Source organism: Helicoverpa armigera, chromosome 2 (assembly GCF_030705265.1).
Source record: "Helicoverpa armigera isolate CAAS_96S chromosome 2, ASM3070526v1, whole genome shotgun sequence".
Classification (NCBI taxonomy): Eukaryota; Metazoa; Arthropoda; class Insecta; order Lepidoptera; family Noctuidae; genus Helicoverpa; species Helicoverpa armigera.
The window spans coordinates 3,611,181-3,636,905 of record NC_087121.1 but is presented as its reverse complement, the minus strand read 5'-3'; the positions used below and the strand labels follow the sequence as shown (position 1 = coordinate 3,636,905).

Genomic DNA, 25,725 nt, shown 5'->3' with positions numbered 1-25,725 from the left:
TTTATCAAAGAAGACTATAGTGAGAATATGAAAGTATATCCTGTCTTTAACTCCTTACTTTGACGGGTAATGCGGTCCTAAATAGTAGAATTAAATAGTACATTTTAAAACATAATTGAGACATGATGAGAGTGACAATATGACGCGTGTCGTGAAAAATGGGCGGCAAAACAGCAAACCTTTTAAATATAATAAATTAAACTTTATAGTAAAACACGCAACAATGTGACATATGTATTACCAAATATTTATTATTGAAAGTTAAAATATAGGTACGACTTTGAAATTATTAATTCTTCTTAGATTTGTTGAGATGTTTATCCAATTTGAAATACTTATAAGTACTAAGCTTAAGAAATATACATAGCATAAAATTTAGACAAATTCGGCCACTTATTAAATAAAAATAGCTTAATTAAACATTTTCATTATATACCAAACCATGCACACTATAAAGTTACTTGAGTAAGAAAATCCAAAATAGTGTGCATCGATTCAATCACATATAATTTACCGATGAAACATTATACAATCCGATGTCTAACATTAACCAATTTTTATCACATTTAAAACTTTATTTCGCAACATAATACAATATTCATAAGCAAGAAAAGCAAGCTAAGTGGTTCATCAAGCAATTTGTCGAACAATTTGTTTTGTAATAGACTTGATTATAGCATGGTGAATTATATATTGACTCACACAACACATATATAGAAATCATCATAATATAGAACTTGCTAAATATGTAGGTACATCAAACATACACAAATGAAAATGATGATGATGTCCTCTTAGCCGATTATAATCGGCCATGGCGACTGTTCGGAGATTACTAACGAGCTAACTGCGCAGGACATATTATAGTTCACAAGCATTTGCGCAGACACATGTGCACTCACTATTCCTTCACTCTCATGACCCGATGAGACGGTTAACCGACAAGACCGAAGAAATATCAGAAAATAAAAGTTGCCATCATGTAATTCTGATAACAAGCTATATTACTGCCAGGTTTCATCAAAATCCATCCAGTCCAATTCTAGCGTGAAAGAGCAACAAACATACCCCCATACATAAAAACTTCCGAATTTATACTACAAGTAAGATAGTAGGACTAGTATGATTATACTACTTTTTGCATATTGATACGCACTGAATATTGCTTTAGCGGTAAGTATGCAATACATGGTTCCTAGTTTTTCAATTCAGTATAAAATATGTAATAGTAACGGTAAGGGTGATTCTACACGGTGCATGTAGCTGGAGCAAGTTAACATGCGCAAGTGACAAGAGCATACAGGTAGGTATGTTGCTTTGGTACATGCGCGAGTCGCTGGGACCGCAGGTTTATAATGCATGTAACCTGCGCATGTGCCTCAACATGCGGAAGCTATTTGCACCGTGTAGATGCACCCTTAGGTACTAGACAATGTTGAAAATTGTACACGAGATAGTTAATTAGTAACTAGCCTACTGCTTTGTAATCTTAGATAGGTAATAGCAACTATTTCCCTCTTATTATAAAACGCGGTATCAAATAAGTATCGGCTTTTGTACTACCTTTAATCCACTTTTAAGTACGACCTTGAAAAAACGTTATTACAAAACGCAGTTTATCGCAAGTCCTATTACTATCTGTAGTACAAAAGATAAACCATCGAGCCCCCTAGTTTAACTGCAGTACTTAGTCGACAAACGTCAAATTCCGACATTATTTACTTTTGAGGTTATTTGTTTTGTAAAGAAAAAAACGAAAGTGGATATAAATATGTGTGATTTGGAATACTTGGATGTGTTAAAATACTATTGAGAGTGTCCGGGGACCCAACAGAATGCGTCATCGACAAAATCTCTTCAAATTACCTGACGACAATTTTCGATATAAATATCGATTTACGTTTTTCGAAATAATAGTCAATTGAATGCATGATGATAATCCAGGATGATTCTATGATGCTCAACTGGGCTCGCCATAAAGTAAGTAGCCTTTACAGTGCAAGTAGGTTGCCAAAACATCCTAATTCATTGTATACGAGTCGAAGTTTTTATTATGGATGTTTGTTTATGTTCCACGCATAAACTACCACACAGATTTTGATGAAACTCCGAAAATATATCAGATTATCATACAGTCTACTGTTTATTTACAGATTCAAGACTATTTTGGCGTTTTGCACGCCGTATCTCTGCCAGTAATATGCAATGTTTGTAAAAGACTGGAAGCTTGCTAAAATGTACAAAAATGCCTAGATGAGAAAGGGAACAAGATTGTGTGATGAAGAACAGTGTCCAACATGTATCAGTGCATTTGACTGTATAAATAGACATCGGAATAAAATATAATTTTCTACTTTTATGTTGTTTCAAATGTTTCATTTTCTTTTGGTAATTTAATGCACATGATATTCTGTGTGTAAGTTATTGTGCACTTAATTTTGAAGAGGTTCTAATTAGATGCACAACGTCTTATATAATCATTTAAATCGGGATGAAAATATTCCAAATTATTTCTAACCTAAAAACAAAACATAACTCGGATACGCGCGCTGACGTTCCGTTATACGCGCAAACTCGATAGTTGTTTAAAAGAGAATAATTGGATCATGTATATCGTTAAAAGATACTAGAAATATAAAATTACCTTTAAATAATAAAAAGTAATATTTTCAACTGCAGAGATATTTTTTTTATTATCATAGTTATTTATTTTTCATCAAAATAGACTTAACAAAATAATGTAAAAAGGAACGGCGCATAGAATTCGGAACGATTGAACGAATGATGTAAATATTTGTTGCTTATAATCTGTGGATATTATTTGAACCATAGACAAGTCGAAGTACTAAACAGTCTTCTCTTAGTCTACGTTTTGTAATAAGGATGTAAAGACTATCGTAAGTACCGTAACAAACCAAGACGTCTTCAGTCGGGCTTAAACCACTACTTGCGGCAGTTTTTATAATAAGAGGGCTTAAGTTTAGATATTTCTTGCTTAACATATCATAACGTCGGGAAGTCTAAAAAAGCGTACATGAGCAATTTTTATGTAGCCTACCACTCATTATATTTTTACGTTTATTTTATCTTCAGTATTATAAGAAAATATTTTTGATTGATACTTTTTAGTATGCATAGCTTATTGATTGTCTATCTACATTTCAGAATATTTAAAACTACTCTGTATCATATTCTCTATTACATAGAAGGCAAGAGCATGGATGAATTACACCTTTAAACTATAACGTCAACTAGCCGTGACATTGCCGCCAAATTACACTTGTCATTCTGACACACGTTACATCAGCGATTTGACAGCTGAAAATGGTTCGGTTATAGGTAAATGGTGTAACTCACCGTAATAGTTAAAAAGTTAGTATTGTGCATAGTGGTTGTATTTGTGAAAGAGTAAAATATCACTAAAGCACAGCTTAAATATTTCATCTGTAAACAAACAGTTGTGAAGCTACGAACGTTAGTTCGTAACAATTTCAATCACATACGCAAATGATTGACTAGCTTCTGCCCGCGACTTCGTACGCGGAATGTTGCTTATGCCAGCGATAACGGGGTCGCCATCAAAGATTTTAAAGTCGAATTCTAAGAGCCCATTTTCCAAAATAAATTATAGCTTATTATGTTGCCCAGGCAAACTACACAAAAATACAAATGGCAAAAAAAAAACAAAAAAATTCTTTGTAAACGATATTTGTGGTCTTTCCTTCAGGCGCTAGTATAAAAAGGCCGGAGGCGTTGCTGACCCTTGACAAAGCAACATACAATTGACCATGTGAAAAGCAGCTGGTTGACAGGTCAACACCAGCTGCTTTAAGCGTCTGCCCCTGTGACTTGTTTATTGTCATGGCAAAGCATGTAGTCACAGGGAACTGTGTGCGCTTAAATTGGAATGGGAAATTGTTGGGGATGAGTGGTATGCGCGGTATAAAAACAGTCTCACAGGCACCACACCCAGTGAGGATTGTAGCAACAATTATATTTCGTTGTGTGTTGTTGACGATAAGGCGGGTTCCGTTGCACAGTTTTGGCGGAGCTAAATTTCGCATCAGCATTATGGGAACACCCACTTTAAGAGTTATTTTATGAGCAGGGAGACCACTTGCTGTTAGTGTATTTAGAAATTCAACGGGGTAATTGGTAACGTCGTCCTGGTCAACAACACTGTCAAACGAAGTGTAAACCACTTCATCCCCAACAATATCCTCCAAAATTGTTTTATTAATTTTTGCAGCTTGGTCATTTTTTGGGGTTAATATGGCGCGTTCGCACAACCATGAACTTTCTTGGTTTGGTATATGCTGAATATTCCCAAATACTGAACGGATCAGTTCTTCTTCAGAGGCAACCACACTTCCAAGTATTTCAGGAATATTCACCAAACCATTAACTTGTGGAAGGAGACCTTCGCCGACTTTCAGTAATGCTGTTGAAAACTCTTGGGCTTGTAAATTGTCACCAAGCAAGGCTCTCATATTCACAGATAGTTTAAGCTTTTGTATCTGAGGCCACAATTATGAGTGTTTTAATGAGGCATTAATTTCATCTGCCATAGTTCCCCGGCTTATGACAGATGTATGAGTGACATTTTCATGAACGTTAGTAGGCAGCTTCACAACTGTTTACAAGAGAACATATCTAAACTGTGACTAAAGGCTGTTACAGACTTGTAACATAGATGACGCCTTGTTACAAGTATGATGTAAGCTTTATATAGGTACTATAGAAATAGAATTAGGAGAATATTGAAGAATAGATTTGTTGCTAAACTAACTTGTTTAATTAAAACATAGGCAGAGAAAATTAAATATGTCCTAATATGCTTGGTAAAAAATATATGCTTACGTATCTTTAGCAAGCTCATAATTTTATTTTAAATTGTTTCTTTTTCAGTGGTCTATGGTCTATAAAGTGCACATTTACATTAGTTAGATGCAAAAATATTCATATATTTGACGGTTTATACACCCAAACGCGTTAACGTGTGTAATTGAATTAAAACACAATTAATTGAATTTAAATCCAACTGGCATTTTATGGACCCTGTTTAGTAAGGTATTTTGGGTTGTGAAATAATAATAAATAATTAATAAATGTTCCGTAGCATTGTGTGTACTAATTTTGTCCTACATCGCGAATTTAATATTTACTACCTGGACATAAGACTCAAATTGCTAGAGCAAAATAAAATCACCATTTAACTTTTCAAAGTTGAGGTTTAATGTTTCAATTGCCTACCATAGATTATCCTAGTTCGGACTACTGTAAAGAGTTCATGATATAAAACTCCTTTCCAGTCCGTAAACAAACGAACTAAACGTAAAACATACACGTGAATAAAATAGGACACAGTCATTAGCAGTAATACCCCGATTCATTATTATAATATTATCTAGTTTGATCTATGGGAATAAAGGCCGTCCCCAATATTTTGTTTTGATTCCCAGACATAGAATTTTGACATTAACCACATACATATATATCAAATTTATATCTGTAGTAAGCAAAACCACGAATAGATTGAATATTGGAAACGACCGTAAATAGATAATTATGCAGGTAGCACACATCTACATGGTGTACTATTGCCTTGGAATTTGGATTCTAATAATTTAGCCAATTCCCCGGATTGCAATAAATATTTATATTGCCCTTTAAAAGACGAAAGCAAGACATAGTCGTCATTTCTATCCTTCTGCGGTTTAGAGAGCTATTTCCCATTATGAATAATTGTTTGTGACATTTTAAAACTCAAAACTAGATTTCAAATGAATTTTGCTTCTCGGATCAAGCCAGCATATTTAACCTTAATTTGGCTATGAATAGACAGCCAAAAAAGACCCACAAAGTGACATATATATTTTTGCAATATTTCGGGGTATTACCACATCACATCACAAACACTAGGTACCTATATACAGGACAAACAATCAGCTCAGTAGTCGAGAGCCCACTCGTTGTCCTGTAAGAAGGCGTCCACTACTTCCTTCATCGTGAAGTTGGGGATCAGCTGGTCCGCTGTCAACTTCACGCGAGTCACCGGATCGAAGTGGCCGACACGCTGAGGATAATAGAAAAACATAATTAGTTCGCTATAGTACTTATTCTGAATGTAATAAAATAAAAGAAAAAAAAACAATACTATTGATTTAATTTTAGAAATACTTTGTTGGATGCAAAACTCTCAATTTCGTGCCACAATGGGAGATTGTATAAAAAAAACTTTGATTGCAGAATTTTAAAATAATTCTTGTACTTGTCATCAACATATTCAAGGAATGAAATAACTACCATATTTATGTAAACATTTTTGTTGAAAATACTCTTACGTATAAATGCTTATATTGATAAGTGAGCATAGATTTCCAATATATATACTTTAAAATAAAGAAAAATCTTACCTCCAAATGTTCTTCAATATCCTTCTTCTCATAAGTAATGCCGCTAGGCGTGATCACCGGTTCGTTCAGAATTTCAAAGCTTATCTTGCCACACAAATAATCCGGTACATCGCGTTTCTATCAAAATAAAAAAAACAAAGTTAGTTGGTGTGGAGTTCTTATGAAAAAAATATATAGAAATGATACTGACCCTTCTCCTTTCGTCCATTTTAGAAAATAATATGTTTAGTTCGCTTCTGTAGTTATTCTGAAAACAGTAAAATAAAATGAAACCAGAGAAACAAGTGTTTTTATTTCTCAATTATAGAATAATTCAGAAGCAAAAATGAAATGGATTTTTCAAGCTATAGAAATATTAAATTTTTGCAAATACTTACACATTCATCCTCAATTTTGGACGCTTTACTATTAACATCATCTTTATTGCTTACATCTAGTTTCAATGCCTCTATTCTACGCTGCATATCTTCATTTATTAACCTGGAAATACAAAACCAATTCATGAATGCTAAAGGAATATTAACTAAAATAGGAACACTTATTTATATTTTAGAATATCTTCAGAGAAAAAAATCCACTGATTGATGTGAACTACGTGGCTTTTTTCCATTTTAATTGAATATGTATTTATAAAACGCAACATTATAAAGTCTAAATTAAGTGAATAAGAACTCATTTCCATTCAAACATTTACTATGTATTGTCAATTTCGCGTAATGTCCTTTAGCAAGTACACAATCTTAGGAGGGCGACCACCTTGAGCATTGAAGCATGCAGTGCGTGGAACTGTGTCTATCTGATTCAATGACACAAATCCATGGAGAACAAAATGACGAGAGAGATCATAACGAAAATCTCCTTAGAAAGTTGCTTCGACAAAGTACAGGTGTTCGTGAAACAAAGAACGTTGGTCTCGGCCTTTGCACGCCTTTTTTGGAACCCATGCATTTTTTTGTAAGTAATCGTCGAAAGATGTCTCACGGAACCCAAACATCTCGTTAGTCACAGGCAACCGAGTTTTAATCACGCCTACCGTGCTATTTGACCTATAAGGCCCCTGACCTACCTGCCTTACGGCATCTCCGGTCATCTTTCCTTACTCCGTGTAAATCTATCTCTTCAAACATCAGTACTCGCATAAACTACGGTCACCAATGCAGCGGAACAAACGAATGACGCATCTGTATTATTTTAGTCATTACTAAATGCAGTTTATTATGAAGGATTTCATTAGTGTTTTCCACTTCGTTAATGTTTACACTTGTTTTCTGCCTAATATAATATATTTGAATGTATAATAGCTGGTGTTTATTGTTTTCTATGGGCAGCTTTTCAATTGATTTGATATATGAATGAGGTGTGAGAGTAAAGGAATTATTATAAGTCATAGCGTCGCTCAAGCAGTGCTCGTCCCGTCCCATTCTACTTTACTAAATATAAGCTTTATGCTTCTAATTGCAAAATTGCAATAGAGAGATTTGGGGTCGTCTTTCACGCTGAACCTATTGTACTATTATTGATGTTGTTTTCTTACAAAGATAGGTAGAAAATTAGAAATAATTTGGGAACCCGTAATTCCAAATAAATAATTGTATGAAAAATAGTTACCTATTCAAATAAGACTGCAGTTCAATCTCCTGCGATATTCTCTTCTCCTCTTGTACGTTCCATCGTTTTTTCCTTGCTATGCGTATCTGTGCTGCTATGTCATCGCCGAAGTTCAACTTCTGTTCGCGCGCCAAATCATTTGCTGAAAACAACAATTGCTATTTGTCAAATAGGTATTACTTGACGTTACTCAGATCATGGTCTGGAAAACAGAATCTTACTGAATTAAACTCACGCTTATCCAATACTTATGAATAAGAGGTGGTGGAGGGTCAGCGTTTTGGGGGCTAAATGTGCTAATTTATCAGCTTGATTTGAAGCGACTTTGAGATTGAGTACCTTCTGGTTTTTTAATAGGATCGAGGAAAGTTGTAAACGAAAACCGTGGCAGATTTCTTGACCTACTCAACTTACACTTACGTAAAATAAATTCAAAATAAAATAGCATGATTCACATATTCAAAATTGTAATAGCACAAATATACGCCGCTTTATTTTAGAACTACCGACTTTTGAATCATACTACTTGAATGTTTGCCAAAAAACAATTTTATTGTGTTGCATTTATAAAAAAAAGGTTTTCAGTATCTCAGAAACTGTAATATGACATTGATAGCTAAACTGTGATTCGAGGTTAGGTACCTGGATCCCGAAGTACCTACAGTAAAATTAGATAGAGAAAAATATTTGGTACCTATTTCAGATTTTTTTGAATGAATATAAAATGTAAAAGTTAAGGCTCATTATTGTGGGATAAATAATAGGTTTCTGTGTTATACATAATGTAGACAACATAATATTCTAATTATTATAGTTACTAAACATAAATCCTATTTGAACACTGTTGTAATAAATAAGACATATTACTAGAACTGTAACTATGCCTAATCACATTAAATATTTCACAGAACTTAGTATATTTAGACGGACTTGAGTCTAATGTCACCTTGAACTACAACTGCTACATATTAAAATTATGATAATTGGATTTGATAGATTTCAACTGAATCCTTTTGACTGTCACCTAAATATAGATCTGAAATAGGTTTCAGGAAAGAAATACATTACAAATAATATAATTATTAAACAAAGCCAGCCAAGTGCGAGTTCAACTCACATGTCAAAAAATATATTTTCTCTTTTTTTATTTTAGGTAATCATTTTGGATGGATTCTCTAGTGATTATGGAAACAAAAGTTCTCTGTGAAATCAACTATAGTAACATTGAAACATTGAGGGATTTTCTAGTGATTATGTTAAGAAAAGTTGTCTGTGGAAACAACTATAGTAACAGGACATTGAAACATTATCAAATAAATACTTTTTAACTAATTTGTTGTTATGATCACTTAATTGGTCATTAAGGGCCAATATGTAGATAGGATAAGGAAAACATAATGTCTCTTTATTTATCTACATACTAAAGTTATAAAGAGGAAAAATTAACTGTTTGCATTAGCTCTGAAATAGCCAATTAAAAAATAGTTGGCTAGCTACACTATTCCTAACTGGGCTATATTTATACAAATATGGGAAGAAATTTCCCCCCAAAATAATCTGATCATTACACCATATAAAGGACAAAATGGTACCTACTGTAGCAGATTTTTGAAATTTCCGAACAAATAAAAAGCTTTTTTTAATTGATAGAAACTTTAACACATTTTATGATAGCCAATTTCACCTACCCAGAAAAAAATTCTCAGTTAAATCCACAATAATCAAAATTACTACATACCCCGATGCAGATGCTTGATAGCTTCATCATAGCAGTCCAATTCCACCAGAGCCTGGCCCAAGAAGAAGTGGCCTTTAACCTGATTGTTGTCTATATCGAGTGCCCTGCGACAGTCCTGGCACGTTGCTTCCCACCGCTTCATCTTGAGATGACATAGTGCACGATTTGTGAAGTACGTCGCTACTGATGGATTTTTTATCTGGAATTATATTTATATTTGTAATTTTTGTAATTATTTCATCATTTGTAGGCTGTTTAAATGTAAAATTCAAAATAAGAATATAAAATGCTTAAGAAAAAAAAGAAAGCTATAGAGAACCAAGACCCAAAGACAAACTTTTTTGTTTCCAAAAGTAGGTTTGATATAAAATGTTTTTATCTAGAACTAAGTAGGCAAGTAGACAAACTAATGCAAAATCAATAAACTATTGTCTCTAAGCAGTAGTTTTCAAGGTCCACATTTAATTGGGCTAGACATTCCAATAGCTTTGGGTATTTTCATGGTGTATCTAGTATCTTCTATAGACATGTTCTAAATTATTAAAGAAGAATTCACAACATTTACATTAATGAATTTATAAAATATATGCTTGAATATGAGGAAAACATCTAGAAAACCTGTTCCACATAAAAGTATGACAATGACTAAGTTTTACATTAGCACTTAGATGTAAATAGGTAATCTTTTTCAAATAAATGAGAAAAAAATAAACTAAGCTGAAATGTTGTGGTCATGAACCCAAGTTTATCTTATGAATCAAGACTATGGACTTTAGAGTCTCAAAGTCTATGGACACAATGATAAAACAGTGAATAAGTACAATACATATAATTTGCACTAAGCAGTTTTACTTTAAATGCTTATTGAACTTTCAATAATGCGTAAATAATAAAATACTAATTTATTCAATTTTGTGCACAATTACTCATTAGAAGGTCACTATCACAGGAAGTTTGAATTCAGAAAATATTTTTTTTTTACATTTTGTTAACAACCTTATTTGAATCATTTACTAGTATTCTTTGGTCAGGTAAGTGAAATAAAAAACAAAGAGTTTATGGTAAATAGAAATGAGGTCTTAAAAACAAAGAAGGAATATCTTTGTTTCTCTGCCTGGTGTGAAGAGGTACCTAATGCTGGAAAGTGGATAGTTTGAAAAAAGTGTTGTATACTCACAATAGCCTTTGTGTAGCAGTTCATAGCATCCTCAAAACGTCTCAGACTGAACAATCTGTTACCCTGCTCCTTCAGTTCTTTATCGGTAAGGTTCGCCGTAGTATAAGTGTGTTTACTCATTTTTCCTGCTATATTCTCACTTGTTTTACGTCAATATTGTCACATATATCATTATTTAACTCAGGCGAAATTGTAGATAGTTTACGCAACTGTTAGATTCGCACACGATTGAAATTATTGTGATTATTTTTCTTCTAGAAAAATATGTTTGTCAGCTTTTGACATTTGCTTATTTTGTTTTTGACGTACGATTTAACTTCATTCATTCTCCGCGTCATGACACATTGTGCAGTGTTGTCATGCCTAATAAAATTATTGTTTGGTTTGAGCACACTGGCAATAATATCATCACGCATAACGCATAGCGAATTTTAATTCGTTCGTGGTGCGTGTGCCGACACAAGGTCTCGAGAAGGTCCTCAAGGAAGATTTCTGGCCGAAAGGTGTTGTGTACCGCCGGTTTCGTGGCCGGCTACGTGATACCAGTCAGCGAAACACGACGCCGACACATCGTGTGCATTAGTTTTAAGAATATTTGTTATGTATTTATAGTATGTTTAAGTTTTTATAGATGTATAGTATTGTATATATTAATATTGATAATTGTATGTATTAGTTTATAAGTATTGTTATGAATAATATGTGTGTATTTGTATTTTTATGGGCCCTAGTTGCCTGAAATAAAGGAATAAATAAATAAAATAAAATAACCCGATTTGCAGGGGCAGACACGGGCAGACAGTTGTCGCATGTGGCTAGCTGGGTAGACGTTAGTTGCTATATAAGGCTGTAATGGGGTGGTTTTCTTTCTACTTTGACCCGCTATACGATCGCCGTATGATTGTACGACGCGCCGTGATGACACACAATGGGCCGGTGTCTCGACCAGCAACTTTGCTGTGCTGTGTACAAGGTTGCACGTTTTTTTAGGCCTTAGGCCTCTTGCTCGCCGTGCCGCAGACAAGAGGTCTTATTGAATCAAAATATTACTTTTTAGCGAATGTTCATTATCTTATGCTGATTGTACTGAAATAATCTATATTGAAATTATTTACACAAAATTATTTCTAAAATCTTTATTTATTTTTCATAAAATAGGTACATGTATGAACAAAACCTTCATAAAATATGTAGGGCCAATGGTCTTATATATGTGAAGTTGTCATAGTACCAGGCTCTCGCTGAAGTCCAGTAGGCTCAGGGCTCAAATAAGATGGTATTTTGAACACATGGTACAAAGTCGAGAGGTCTCGAGTCCACAAGCTGTATCTCTTCACAACTTCCTTTGGGGCGTGCACGAAGTGATAATCCGACATCATTCTCTTTGGTTTGGCGGAGGTGCTGCAAGAAGGAGTAGGTCTTTTATAACCAGGCATTTCAGAAAAGTGACAGTTACTGCTGGTAGAAAAGCTTATTTGGTTTCGATTTGATAGTCCGGTGGATATTTGGCAATCTAAAGGTATTTGGTCATTTACAATTTTTAAGATAGATATATTTGTCTGAAGGTAGGTTTCAGACGAATTTCAGACGAAGTCGGGTCCTTAGAATATAAGTATGCGACTATATTTTATTGTTGTTTGTTGAGAATGATAGTTGATGTTAGTCCGCTCACCTCATTATCGGGTCCTTATACAGAGGTGGAATAAGGGGAATTTCCACACTGACTTTCATCAGAGGGCATGGAAAATGCACGTCACCCAACGATAGTACACCATCTTCTTCTTTTGTTTTCTAGAAAAATAATTATTCTCTTCAAACGTTTGTATAAGCATGAATATGGTGTCAGATTTTTGAAGCTTAAGCCCACTGATTATGTTGTTCTTGTAAGAACCTATAGAAACCACGAAGCCACTTTGATCTGAGCCTTAGACACCTAACTAGACGGCAGTCAAAGTCGAACATTCATTAGGTAAATCAAAATTATATGTATATCTAAGGATATCCATTTATTGACGGACCAAAGGTACCTATCTCATGTTTATAAAAAGACCCTACTTACTTCATGGACTTTCTTTATTCTCTTGGCATGTGCTAGTATGCAGTCGCACCATTTCCAAATGTTCTCGTCAGCAGCACCGCGTCTTTCCAGCCTCTCTGATAAGTCTCGCATGTTTCGTATTGGTTTCTGAATCTAAATTAAAATGAATGAATATTTATTGATACATTATTAACTTTCTCAGACATTCAGAAGACAGAAGCTTCAAACGCTCTTTTTCCACCATTGCACCAACGTATAGGTACCTAATACTTACTACCCAGGAACACCCCTATTCAGTCAAAATTAAGTTTTAAAAAAAGCTGTGACATACTATCATTGGCTTGGTCAGTTTCTCCGACAAGAAAAGCCTCAAGGAGTAAGCGCCAGCAGACTTCTCGCTGGCTTTCATGCTGGGCTGCAGTGGCTGCCGGCCTCTGTTGGAGTGCAGAATGCTCACACCCTGAGAGCTTGGCGGGTTCACTTGCTCATCTGGCGGGATGAACAGTTCCAAGCTTGTGTCGTGGCGGAGTAGCAAGTCCTGTAATATATTTGGCATTAGGTATAAAATAATTACCAAAAATTACTTACAGCCTTAAAAATAATTTATTTTGAGATCTAAGGGCATAATAGTTGTCCTAAACAATATTTTAAAATATGATAAGGTAGTAGCTACTTACGTGAAACTTCTCAAAGTCCACGTTTATTTTCGCTCTTGCTGTAAGCTCAGCGCGGTACTCATCAACTAAATAGGCCCAATACTTGTTGACCCTTGCATAGTCGCCTAGCTGCGCACGAGGAAGGTAGGACAGGATCTTCTTGCCTACAGAAGATGGTAGCATTTGTACCTGGACATATAAAATCAATTAAAACGTTAAAATTCGTGGACGGTGGATGCCATGCTGTGCATCAGTGGACTATTGTTTTTTTAATTCTGTTAGTTTAATCAAATCGTTTACGGGTTCTGGAATGATCCATCAAAATATCAGAGCTTTAAATAATGAATATCCAATATTGGGATAAAGAAACCAATTAACTGCTTAAGAATGCTCAACTCAAAAGACTGCTTTATGTAGAGTCTATCTACTATATATATTTCTAGAATACTAACAAAATCTACAGTTTCGACGACTTCAGGCCTAGTTCTATTGACCTTCCAAATCTTTCTCTTGGAGCCATCATTGAAGGTCATCTCCATTTCTTCCAGTTTCAGGTTATCTCGCATCCCCTTTATTGTAGAATTCCATATTGCCAGGTTTGCATCCAGCTGCAACAAGTAAATCGGTTACTTTAGTTTCTGGTTGCGCCCAAAATTATTCCTGTTTTCTTCAATAAATGAAAAACACTAGAAAAATATAGGTACTTTTATTTATGAACGTAAAACCCCTTTCATATCTTCCGGCTCGATCATCAGATCAGTTGGACAGTGCCATAATTGTACTGTCATCAGAACTGGATTGGTTTTTTTTATTAGGTACCATGGTTATCATATGAAAGGAAAACGATAGGCAGATGTTGAAAATCACCTATAAGACTTACTTCTTTCTGTGCCTCTGACGGAGGTGCTGCGGTTTGTCCGTTATCAGATGCGAAGGCTTCACGGCTCTGTGGTTGATCGCCTTTGGGTTTCTATAATGAAATAAAAGTTGAATAAGTATAATATACTTTGTATTTGCCTATACTTGGAGACCAAGCGACGACGAGTGGAAACTTGAGCTTGAAAAAAGAGTTGCTGCGCGAGCTGCGCGCGGGCGGCGCAGAAGCGGCGCACGAACAAAAATGCACGCGCGCAGCTCGCGGACAGCTCGCGATCGGCTCGCGTGCTGCGCATTCGCGGCGCATTCGCCAGATGTGGACGCACCCTTAGGTTAATCTAAATCCTATCCTACTTTCAAGCTTATAAAGTAGTTTTTCCGTCACCTGTGATCCATTATTGATGACGATGCACTCCTGGATGTTCTTCAGCATCAGTTCACGGTTTCTTTCGAAGAGCCGGCGTGCGAGGCGCAAGACTTCCCACATGGCTGGCCCTCCTGCCACTGTTAGCAATTCTGATAAAACCAGAGCTTGGGACTCCTAGAAGTAATGTGGAAAGTGTAACGAATCGAGGTCTTATCGTTAAACATATAATATTGATAAATATGGAGATGACTGTAGTTTCCCGCAGATCGACCAGCTTCTCGAGGGAATTACTACTATTGTACACGCGAAGTAGATTAAAACAAAAACAAAAGTAATTAGAAATCAATTTTCAATCTTCTAGGCAAACAAAGCTGATTAACTAAATACTGATGATTCAAAAAAACCTACCGGATCCAGTGAAAGAAACCACAAGCGGTCGTTCTTCATGACTTGCGCCAACGTGTGCACAGGCAAGGCTGTTCTGTTGTGGTCCATCGGGACCTGGTCGTAACTTGAGAACACGTTCTGTCTTAAAGATAAAATATTTTACGAAGTTATTTTCATTGTAAAAGCAAAAGAACAGGTTCCTTCTTTTTTAGTTTCGTCCAGGGTGTTTTAGGTGTGTCAATAAAGTCGTATGAATACAGCATTTGTAAATCATTGAGGCACGGTGGAGTGATGACTTGCGCAAGACGGCTGGCAGGAGCTGGATGCGAGAAGCCGAAAATAGATCTCAGTGGCGTGCACTTGGAGAGGCCTATGTCCAGCAGTGGACTGCGATAGGCTGATGATGATGATGATGATGAAATCATTGAGTCTGATAGTGCTAGATCTTAGAGAGCATTTTTATGTACCTACTTACCTAAAAGTCTTACGAACGGGTATCTGGTTGCCCAGATAACTGGGTTGAGGTCAGATCGGCAGTCGCTCCGTGGAACTCAGATAGATTCGGTGAGACTGAAAGCCGACCACAACGTAGTTGGGAAAAGGCTAGGCAGATGATGATGACAATGATAAACTATCGAAGGACGAACTAGACCAAAATATGCATTGCAAGAAAAGAATGTTTACTGTAACACAAAATGATGAAACTCATTGTCTTAAGACTACTAACTCGCTAATAGACATAACGGCATCCTTAGGCCGGCAGTTCCACATGGACTTGAGGAGTAGAGAGAGCGTCCACGCACTGCGCACATCCTGAAGTAGCGCCAGTAAGTACCTCTTCTTGTTGGCGTAAGATATGCGCGCGAACCAGTACTTGGTAGCCAGAAGGTGTTTGCTAAACGTCACCGCTATTTTGGTTGTATCTACGTTTTCTGCGGTAATAATGTTTTAAAGCTTATTTATTTAATTTATGGATATTTTTCTACATTTCTACTAGATGAGTTTTTTTTATTTATTTACAAAGTGCTTTTGTGTAACAAGTATCATTCATTAGGTCAGTGGGTCGTCTTAGGGACTCTATTGTAGCTAAAACTGTTCTTAATAATTCGGGAAGTTGTGTTCACAAACAAGAAATCTTATCAGCTTGGCTTGGCACCTGTTACATGTGTTTACGCTGGTCACTATTAAACTTATCTCACGGATATTGTAAGCATGTTGACAAAATACCCATCAAACATAGGTATTTCATTTTGCTTTTCATGCAGTGACTGGGAGAATGTACCAAACATGCGTGACTTTCAAAATATGCAGAGTTTATCAACCGTTAGGTATACTATTGGTATAAAATTACAAAGTGATTGATAGATTTACAAGTAATTACGATAAAAGATAAATCCATGATTAGGTATACATACCACAAGTCATATCAGCTAAAATCAAATCGTTGATTAAATGGACTTGTTTCGTTAACTCCGCGAAAGAAGTCATACTTACGGGCTTGTCGTTTTCACGCATTATGGAATATAGAAAATAAGAACTAAGTATTAAAAAATGTTATGACAGATTTTGACCTAAAATTTTGTCAGTCTCCACTGTCATTCGATTTGTTTTTAATTTACTTTTATTCTTACTGCCAGTACGTTTTATATCAACATAAAAACCTTGCGTATAAAGGGACTGCTAAAAATAACTGATGTACATAAATTGTGTTGTTGATTGTAAGCAATTTACTTGCCGGCTGCAACAACAGGGTCAAGATTACAACGACCACTACGCAGTTCATATGGCTATGTATGATGTTCCAGTTACGAATCTCCGCCATTGCACTGTCAGTTAGAAGCTGCCATGACGCGCGTGGACACGCGGATCCCACCACAAACAATATCAATCAAACCGCGTGCGAAAAGTGCCAATTTCTGTAGATTCTTCTCTGTAGTAGCGTTCGCAGGTTTAGCCGCTGTTGCTTACTTCATTATAAAGAGACCTGGTGACGCGCTAGGCGATCCATCTGACCAATATACTATTAAAAATATCCCAAAAATCTACACCAGGTTAGAAGGCGTTGATCCTGAAGAAAGGGATGTGTTCCAAGGGTTTCGGACGTCGTTCCTGCCTCCCGAAGAGATAGTGCTTGCTCGTTCTAATTCAAAATCTAAACGAGAAATCTATGAGGGTAATGTGACAAGTGATATCCTGATATGGGGTGCTTCGGACAAACAGCATGGAACACCGACCAGGGTGAAGCGCATGAGCCATTTTACGTTCACATCTCAGGACTATGAGTAAGTTCTTTTAGATAAGTCCTTAAACGTTTTCATTGAGATACCAGTTTTTTTTTACTTTATAACTGGAACCAAACATAATTATGCTATTCTTACGATTTTAGTCAAGAAGGCATTCATCGAAAGCGCAAGGACGAAGGCAGTGAAGATGATGATGATGACAATGAAAGCGAAAGCGAAGCTGAAGAAGAATACGAGACGGAGAATACGGACCCTAGTGATCAGTACGATGATGATGAAGATAGCATTGAAAGGTAAGTCATGCCAACATTAGGATGAACTAGGATCTTGTGATTTTTTTTTTTATTTGAGGCTCTTTAAAAGGAATTCATGTTTAATTCTCGAAGAAAAGATATTTCATCAAAAATCTTTTGAACTAATTTATCACTTACCTATACATTTTGCAACTTCGAGTAAGAGCTCCCATGTGTTATGTAATTTACGAAAAATATAGTTTCCTTTAGTTGCAGTTATTTGCGATCGTCGCTTTATCTAGGATATAATTAACTAAAAAAAACATTGTTAGGTCTAATCACCACATCTAGGATGGTGTTGTTGAGTTTTATCGATACCAATATGCTGAGTAACCATTCCTAAAAAGTTAAACCGGAATATTTAAAGGAAATGATAAAAGAACAGCAGTTCTTAAAACGATAAGTGACACGCATCTTCGTATAGAAGTAGGTACAAATTGTTCACGTAATGGATTGATTGAATAGCATAGTTCGTCCGGAGATGCACGTGGATCGCGGCCCATTAGATGATGTGGTGGAACAGGTTCGTGGCCAGCCAGAACTGGAAGAAGCAGAGATGATTTCCTCAGCACACTTATACAAACCGTCGCAGTCTTACGCAGGTAAACACGACTAATGATGATCTTATTGGACCTTCTATAGCGAACTATTACTATCTAAATATTGATTTGATTCACTCACCAAATGAAAATCCGCCTTGATTCTAAGATTAACAATTTTCATCTATCCATACATAGTTCTGTTGTATGGCAAAGACCTAAATCACTCTGATAATCCTTGCACGCTGAGTCACAAATTATCCAATTGAGTCTTGTCAAAAATGAACCAAGGTTAGTCGTACGATAACGTGCAGGTACAATACCTAGTACTTTGATTGTGTCCTGCACAATGTGATTCACATCGCTCAGATTCCTAACTGTGCCACGGCTGGGTCAAGATTCTCACCTATATTCTCACCGTACAATGTATTTACTTATATAGCTTTACAATAGTCTGCCCAAACTCGAATGTAAATAATGTTGTTTTTATTTAGGTATTCATGCATTCTGGAAGGGTCAAGGTGATAGGAATCAGATCAGAACTACACAGGCCAATATAATGAAACAGTACATGGATGCCCAAGCAGATCCATGTCACGATTTTTATCAGTATGCCTGTGGGAACTGGGCTGCACTCAACCCGATACCAGCTGATAAAGCAGGGTTCGTTGCTATCATCATATTATAAATCAGCATGTCATACGATATTATGCATATTTTATGATACAATAAAAATAATACTTATGTTATTTTTAGATACGATACCTTTGAAATGCTCAGAGAAAATTTAGATACAGTTTTGAAAGATTTATTAGAGTTTAAAAGTAGTGATAAAGTTCCCTGCAAGTATCCAGGATCTAATTTAGATTTAGAAGATAATTTCTTGATAAACATGAAGCATCAGCAAAAGGAGCAGAAGGTGCCTTATCATCCAGAATATTTAGATACAATAGACACATACCCAAAAGCTGTTGTGACTAACTCCTCAGAAGATCAATACCATTATACTGCTAGCGAAAAGGAAAAAAGGCAAATAGTTAACCGCATTCGTAGATATTTAGATAAAAAAACAAGGGAAGTAATGAAACCATTATCAAAAATGAAGAAAAAATTCAAACATTACATGTCACAAAGTCGTAAATTTAAAAAAGAAAGAGTAAAACGACTCGCAAAAAATCCGATCCAAGAACCTAAGACAAAGATATTAAGGAGAAAGTTTTTTATTAAAACTAAACAAATACGTTATGGCCGAAGTTTGATGTCATACAATACACGACATAAAATTAGAAAATTAAGAGACACTACGAAAAAACCGAAAGATACTACACCGTTACCGTGTAAGACATCATATCCGTTTCCATATCCGTTGCCGTGTCCGTCACCTTGTCCGTCACCATGCCCCCCATGTAAGACACCATGCCCTCCATGTAAGACACCATGCCCCCCGTGTAAGACACCATGCCCCCCATGTACGTCACCATGCCCCCCATGTAAGTCACCATGCCCCCCATGTACATCACCATGTCCGCCATGTAAGCCACCATGTCCGCCATGCAAGCCACCATGTCCGCCTTGTCCATTACCATGTCCATTGCCCTGTCCACCATGTCCCCCATGTCCGTCACCTTGTCCCCCATGTCCGGCATCATGCCCACCATGTCCATTACCATACCCATTCCCAATACCACCGTTACCAAAACCACAAAAGCCACCTGGCGACGCCGCAATGAAAGCGAGATTTCTATTCAAATCTTGTATGAACTACGAGATTTTAGAAAAGCGTGGTCATCAACCACTGATCGACTTATTGAACCTCCTTGGAGGTTGGCCAATACTGAATCCTCTTTGGAATGGATCCTCATTCGACTGGCTCGAGTTGATGGCAAAGCTTAGACTGTATAACAATGATATTCTCATATCGGAATGGGTTGGACCTGATATTAAGAATTCAGACGAATTTGTTATTCAATTCGATCAAACGAGCTTAGGTAAGTATTGAAGTGATCGTTTTGTGCAGTATATACTTGTAGCTGTACTGAAATATATTAATTTTTTACCATCTACTGCAGGGCTTCCAACTAGGGATTACTTTCTGCAAGAATCGAATAAAGTTTATTTGGATGCCTATAAGAATTACTTGATGAAAATTGCGATATTGCTTGGAGGGAATAAAGCGCATGTCATGTACAGTGCTAATCAACTGATTGAATTTGAGATAAAGTAAGTTTCATCATCTAAAATGTTCTACTTAAGAAACTCAAACTTGTTTTCATCAGTCAGCATAGAATCTAAGTTGTAAGAAAATTGAAACATTCCAGGTTAGCAAGGATTACCTCAGCTCCAGAAGACAGAAGGAATGTATCGGAGTTGTACCGAAGGATGCCACTATGCAAACTTGAGGAGCTGGTACCCGAAGTGAAGTGGCGCCGGTACCTGTCTGTGGTGATGAATAGGACCGTACAGCCTAATGAAACTGTTGTATTGTTCGCACTTTGTTATGTTAGGGTATGTTTTTTTGAACATTTAACGCTAGTCTAATTAAAGCTGTTGACTGTATGTAACATATAAGTAGGAGGATTTTAGATGTGAATTTAAGTCAAGAAAGAAACAATTTTCAAAAAGGCCCTAAACTAGAATACAACATTATAGATCTTTAAGACAATGCTTACGTGATACAGAATAACGCAATATTTATAATCTAATCTCATTATACGATGTTTCATTGACAGCATTTAGTTAAATTGATAAATCATACTGATCCCAGCACTCTGGCAAATTACCTGCTGTGGAGATTCGTGAGACATCGGGTCAACAACCTCGATGACAGATTTCAATCTGCTAAACAACAGTGAGTACAATCATTCACTTGTTCTTGAACTTGATTAAACCAGTGTCTTATTTCGTCTAGGGATAATGTTTCTTCAGCTATATCAATAACATGTATCGAAATATTAATTTCGTCTTCTTTTAGATTCTACTTCATCTTATTCGGGCGAGAGCAAGCGCCTCCAAGGTGGAAGAACTGTGTCTCACAAGTTAACTCCAACATGGGGATGGCTCTAGGTTCTATGTTTGTGAGAAAATACTTCGATGAAATGTCGAAAAACGACACACTATATATGACGAGGGAAATACAACAGTCGTTTAGAGAGCTCTTACATATGACAGATTGGATAGACGATAAAACAAAGAAACTAGCAGCTCATAAAGTCGATGCAATGATGCTTAGAATAGGATACCCAGACTTTATTTTAAACAAGAAAGAACTAGACGATAGATATAAAGAAGTGAAAATACACCCGGATAAGTATTTTGAGAACATATTGAATATACTTCAACATCTTACGAAAATGGAGCAATCTCGGTGAGTTGGAAATGTTAGGAAAAGTGTTATTTGATATTATAGGTCGTAATGATGCAATACATGGCAACTAATGAGGCAGTAAGGCTGTAGACTGGTAATACGGGTAGGTAACCCAAGATACTGAGTAAATTATACTAGTAAAACTACATTGCAAATACATCATATTTACTGGGACATTTAATAGGTTTGATATAACTGTTGAATAACTACCGTCTACAAGGAGGTATTTTACCAAAGCATAAATCTAACTTTCTCTAGCACTCTTTTAGAAATAAAATCTTGAGTAAATGACTTGAATGAATGTAGGCATTTAACCAAATGCTTACAATTAGATTTTATAATAATCAAATAATTCATTCGATTTTGCAAAGTTAGCGTTAAGTACGTCGAAACATTGGTTGTCGCTATTGTTTTCCCAAATCTGGCTTGCCAAAAATACTTTAGCAACTAAAATTACTTTGCCATTTTTCCTTCAACTCCACCCTTATAAATTTTCCAGTATCGGCCAACCCGTAAACAAGACACTATGGAACACAGCGCCAGCAGTAGTGAATGCCTACTACAGCCGAAATAAGAACCAGATCATGTTCCCAGCGGGTATCTTACAACCGCCCTTCTATCATCGACACTTCCCCAGATCTCTGAACTATGGAGGCATTGGAGTTGTTATAGGTAATGTACATTATTTCTGCTTTCTTTTTAACTGTGTTCTTAAATACATTGTCCTCTTTTGAAGGGCGTAGTCGGGTAGAAAAAGGTAGGACGTCGCCGCGTCGTCAATTGTGTCTGTAGGTATTAAGATGTGGGGTTTTTCGGTGTGACTTTTCCTTGAAGGAATTATCCTGATCTGTTATCACCAACAGGAAGCATAAGATTAGCTCAAAAATTATTTAATTTATACTTAATTCTATTCATGTAAGTACTTATTACACAAGTAACACAAATATCTCTTACGATAAATTTCTCTCGGTCCACGGCCCATAAAACAACATTGCTGCCGGCTTTCCTTTTAGCCATAAGACCTTTATAGATCCGCATTAATGTTCATTTAAATAGACGAGATTGCCTAGTTTTCTAGTTGTTTTATATGCCAGTGCAGTTTTTTGGTGGGATACGAATTTTAGAATAGTATAGAATGCATAAAACATTATACAAATTGGTAACTTAAAATATAATTGACAAACATGCATGTTTTGCTTAATACATAAGCGTGCAAATTTTACATGCATAACAATACAACAATAATTTATCTAATCTTATGCTCTAGGAATTCCTTGACACTCTAAAAAATAACAGAAGACAACCATTTATATAATTATATATGTATATATTTATTTAGAATTATATAACATTTACAGGCCACGAGATAACTCACGGCTTCGACGACAAAGGCCGTCTGTTCGACTGTGACGGCAACCTGCACCGCTGGTGGTCAGACACCGCGATAGAATCCTTCCACCGACGGGCGCAGTGCCTCATAGATCAGTACGGACAATATGTGGTGCCTGAAGTCAATATGAAGCTCGATGGTGTTAATACTCAGGTGAGGAGGAGAAGAATTTTAGGAGTTGATAATGCCAGGGTTAAGGTAGTTGGGAAGCAGTGGATGCGGGTTGCTGCAAACTACGAAAAAATGCGAACTTCAGAGGAGGTCTTTGGCCAGCAGTGGACGTATCTTTGTTGAAACTACGCATGCAACGCCTCTACATAATTTTGGCAAATGTAGGGGTTGTGTTATCGCCTTGTTTTATAGTATTGTTAAACGTTTTCAATCGATAGCTACTTTTGTTTTAAGAGTTCCTTACTACCTGGAAAAGGACGTTCACTAGTTAGACAGCTGGGGAGTTTGTTGCGCCACTTCTTCTTCCCAGCAAAAACACATAGGAAGTGGTGAAGGGCGGGCGTTTTGGGGGCTGTCTTTTGTTTTTGACGTTCGAAAAGTGCTGATTTATCAGCCTAATTTGAATAAACGATTTTGAGTTTGAGTTTGAGTTTGAGCACTATTATTCGTAATCAGATATTAAAACATGAAAATCTTATTGGTAAGAAAATTATGGTATGATCCTGGAAACCGAGTAACGGAGTAGTATTTTCTGGAAACCGAGAAACGGAGCTCTGGGAAAACGTCGCATTATGTGGAAAAATCTTCTATGCCCATTTAGCTTGGAAGCCAATTATCTATTTTTATTTACATCGATGACCATATTCCAGGGTGAGAACATAGCCGACAACGGCGGTGTGAAGCAAGCGTTTCGCGCCTACTTGCACTGGGTGCAGAAACACGGCGTGGCGGGTGAAACTCTGCCGGGACTCAACCATACACACACGCAACTGTTCTTCCTTAACTTCGCTCAGGTTTGAAAGATTTATTAAATTATTGCATCATGCAATATATAGAAGAACTAGCTTCCGACCGCGGTTTCACCCGCGTTCCGCAATATCTGCTTCCCTTAGCCGGATGGTGACAAAACCTTTTCCTGGGTCTAAGCTACCTCCCCTCTAATTTTCAGCTTAATCGGTCCAACCGTTCACGCGTGTTGGCGTGACCAAGGGATATAGGGATTAATTTTTTTATTTAAAGATACCACCTATACATTATCCTTAGCTTACAAACCATTTAGGGTCTCTTTTGCTCAAATAATCAATTGTTTCACAAGTATAACTTACAGTTATCGGCACGGATATTGAGCCCTGACCTTCACCTGCGCAGAAGCGATTTACTGCCTTATTGCCTTATGCGTACGGGTGCGCAAAGCGATCCCCACTCTTCCGCCGAGAGCTCAATATCCGTGCCGGTAACTATACTGTTTATAAATTACTTAAATACCTCAACAGTCTAAATCTAAATTATCTGTACCTTTTTACCCATAACAATTTCTTTACACCCAGGTATGGTGCGGTGCAATGCGACCAGAAGCGATGCGCAACAAGCTAAAGACAGCCGTCCACTCTCCGGGCAGATTCCGTGTCATCGGCACTCTGTCGAACTCTCACGACTTTGCGAGAGAGTTCCGATGTCCTCCCGGGTCTCCTATGAATCCTACTCACAAGTGTACAGTTTGGTAATAGTGTATTGAAGCACGTCATGAGACTTCGTTAAAAAAATAGAGAAGAAAATATACATATCTGAAGGGTCTCATCGAGGTATCATCAGCGTTTTCTCCGTTTTTTAATGTGTTCATGAAAGCTGTTTGCGTTTTTTAAACCCAAATCATCATCATTAATTTAAGAGCCCAGCTCTTGTCGGTGCAGCTCCTTCCATTTACATCTATCTAGCGCCAACTCCTGAACTTCCTTATACGTCACAACCTTCACCTTTTCTTTAATTTGCTTGCTGTAGCTATATCTTGGACGACCCCTTCCTCTCTTTCCTTCGACCTTTCAATAAACCCATTAAACCCAAATACTCAACAATATTTATGATCTGTTATTATGAACACTAGAATAGCACCAAAGTCAATTGTGATATTAATATTTTTAGCTATTTGTATTTTGTTACTGAACTTTAGTATTATTTAGTAGTTGTACGTTTTATAGGTTTTACCTGTATTTGTAAGCACTTTTATGAGAATAGGTTTTCGTATTTGGAATAGAAGATTTTTAAGTTATTTTGATTTTGATTTCCTCTCCTATCTTTCCCAGGATATAGCTAAATGTCTTTTCATCCCACCATCTCGGAAAGAGTAGTTTTACCCTTTGATATCTGAGCGCAAAAGTCGTTTTTATCCTCTAGAGCGGCAAAGTGATTTGAATTTAGAACATCGTGTGCAATACTCCATTTGTGACAATCTTGATAAGACTTTTCATACAAATACATATTAAACAAATAAAATACTGCCTAAAATAAATATTCAATTAATTAAGTATTTTTTATTATTGTTTTTACATACATTTTTAACCTCGTTTCATTTTTAAACTGAGTTTTCAAATAAATGAACTTTAATAGGTACATCTTTTTAATTTGACACTCATATGTGCGCGCCATTTTGTTTTAGTAATTTCCTCGATGAGGTGGGATGAAAA

The 25,725-nt window shown here is 36.4% G+C and overlaps 3 protein-coding genes and 1 long non-coding RNA gene across 5 annotated transcripts; 2 read left to right on the top strand and 2 right to left on the bottom strand.

Annotated features, from left to right (window-relative positions):
* The first annotated feature begins 1,513 nt into the window (after positions 1-1,513).
* Positions 1,514-2,357, top strand: LOC135117752 (uncharacterized). The gene is made up of 2 exons (XR_010277125.1): positions 1,514-1,980; positions 2,154-2,357. It is a non-coding gene; the product is annotated as an uncharacterized LOC135117752 (long non-coding RNA).
* Positions 2,358-3,452: 1,095 nt separating this feature from the next.
* LOC110376600 (E3 ubiquitin-protein ligase CHIP) lies at positions 3,453-11,262 on the bottom strand. The gene is made up of 7 exons (XM_021335137.3): positions 10,940-11,262; positions 9,763-9,961; positions 8,025-8,166; positions 6,794-6,896; positions 6,607-6,663; positions 6,417-6,533; positions 3,453-6,076 (listed from the first exon to the last, which is right to left on the bottom strand). Exons 1-7 carry the CDS (start codon positions 11,057-11,059, stop codon positions 5,951-5,953), a joined length of 864 nt encoding a protein of 287 aa, XP_021190812.1. The 5' UTR covers positions 11,060-11,262; the 3' UTR covers positions 3,453-5,950.
* Positions 11,263-12,102: 840 nt separating this feature from the next.
* Positions 12,103-16,879, bottom strand: LOC110377256 (uncharacterized). Of its 2 annotated transcripts, none has more exons than XM_064037750.1 (11): positions 16,679-16,879; positions 15,991-16,195; positions 15,285-15,405; positions 14,895-15,050; positions 14,514-14,603; positions 14,086-14,241; positions 13,655-13,822; positions 13,309-13,515; positions 12,999-13,130; positions 12,612-12,730; positions 12,103-12,340 (listed from the first exon to the last, which is right to left on the bottom strand). In XM_064037750.1, the coding sequence occupies exons 1-11, from the start codon at positions 16,776-16,778 to the stop codon at positions 12,145-12,147; spliced, it is 1,650 nt and encodes a 549-aa protein (XP_063893820.1). In that variant the 5' UTR covers positions 16,779-16,879; the 3' UTR covers positions 12,103-12,144. The 2 variants fall into 2 exon arrangements, with proteins under 2 accessions (XP_063893820.1, XP_063893822.1); XM_064037752.1 differs by having other exon boundaries at positions 16,758-16,848.
* Positions 16,880-16,963: 84 nt separating this feature from the next.
* LOC110377250 (neprilysin-4) lies at positions 16,964-25,304 on the top strand. Its single transcript, XM_049843980.2, has 13 exons — positions 16,964-17,545; positions 17,650-17,799; positions 18,265-18,401; positions 18,833-19,001; positions 19,095-20,326; positions 20,408-20,558; positions 20,657-20,843; positions 21,068-21,186; positions 21,310-21,702; positions 22,202-22,374; positions 23,061-23,245; positions 23,914-24,057; positions 24,592-25,304. The coding sequence occupies exons 1-13, from the start codon at positions 17,109-17,111 to the stop codon at positions 24,766-24,768; spliced, it is 3,654 nt and encodes a 1,217-aa protein (XP_049699937.2). The 5' UTR covers positions 16,964-17,108; the 3' UTR covers positions 24,769-25,304.
* The last annotated feature ends 421 nt before the right edge of the window (positions 25,305-25,725 follow it).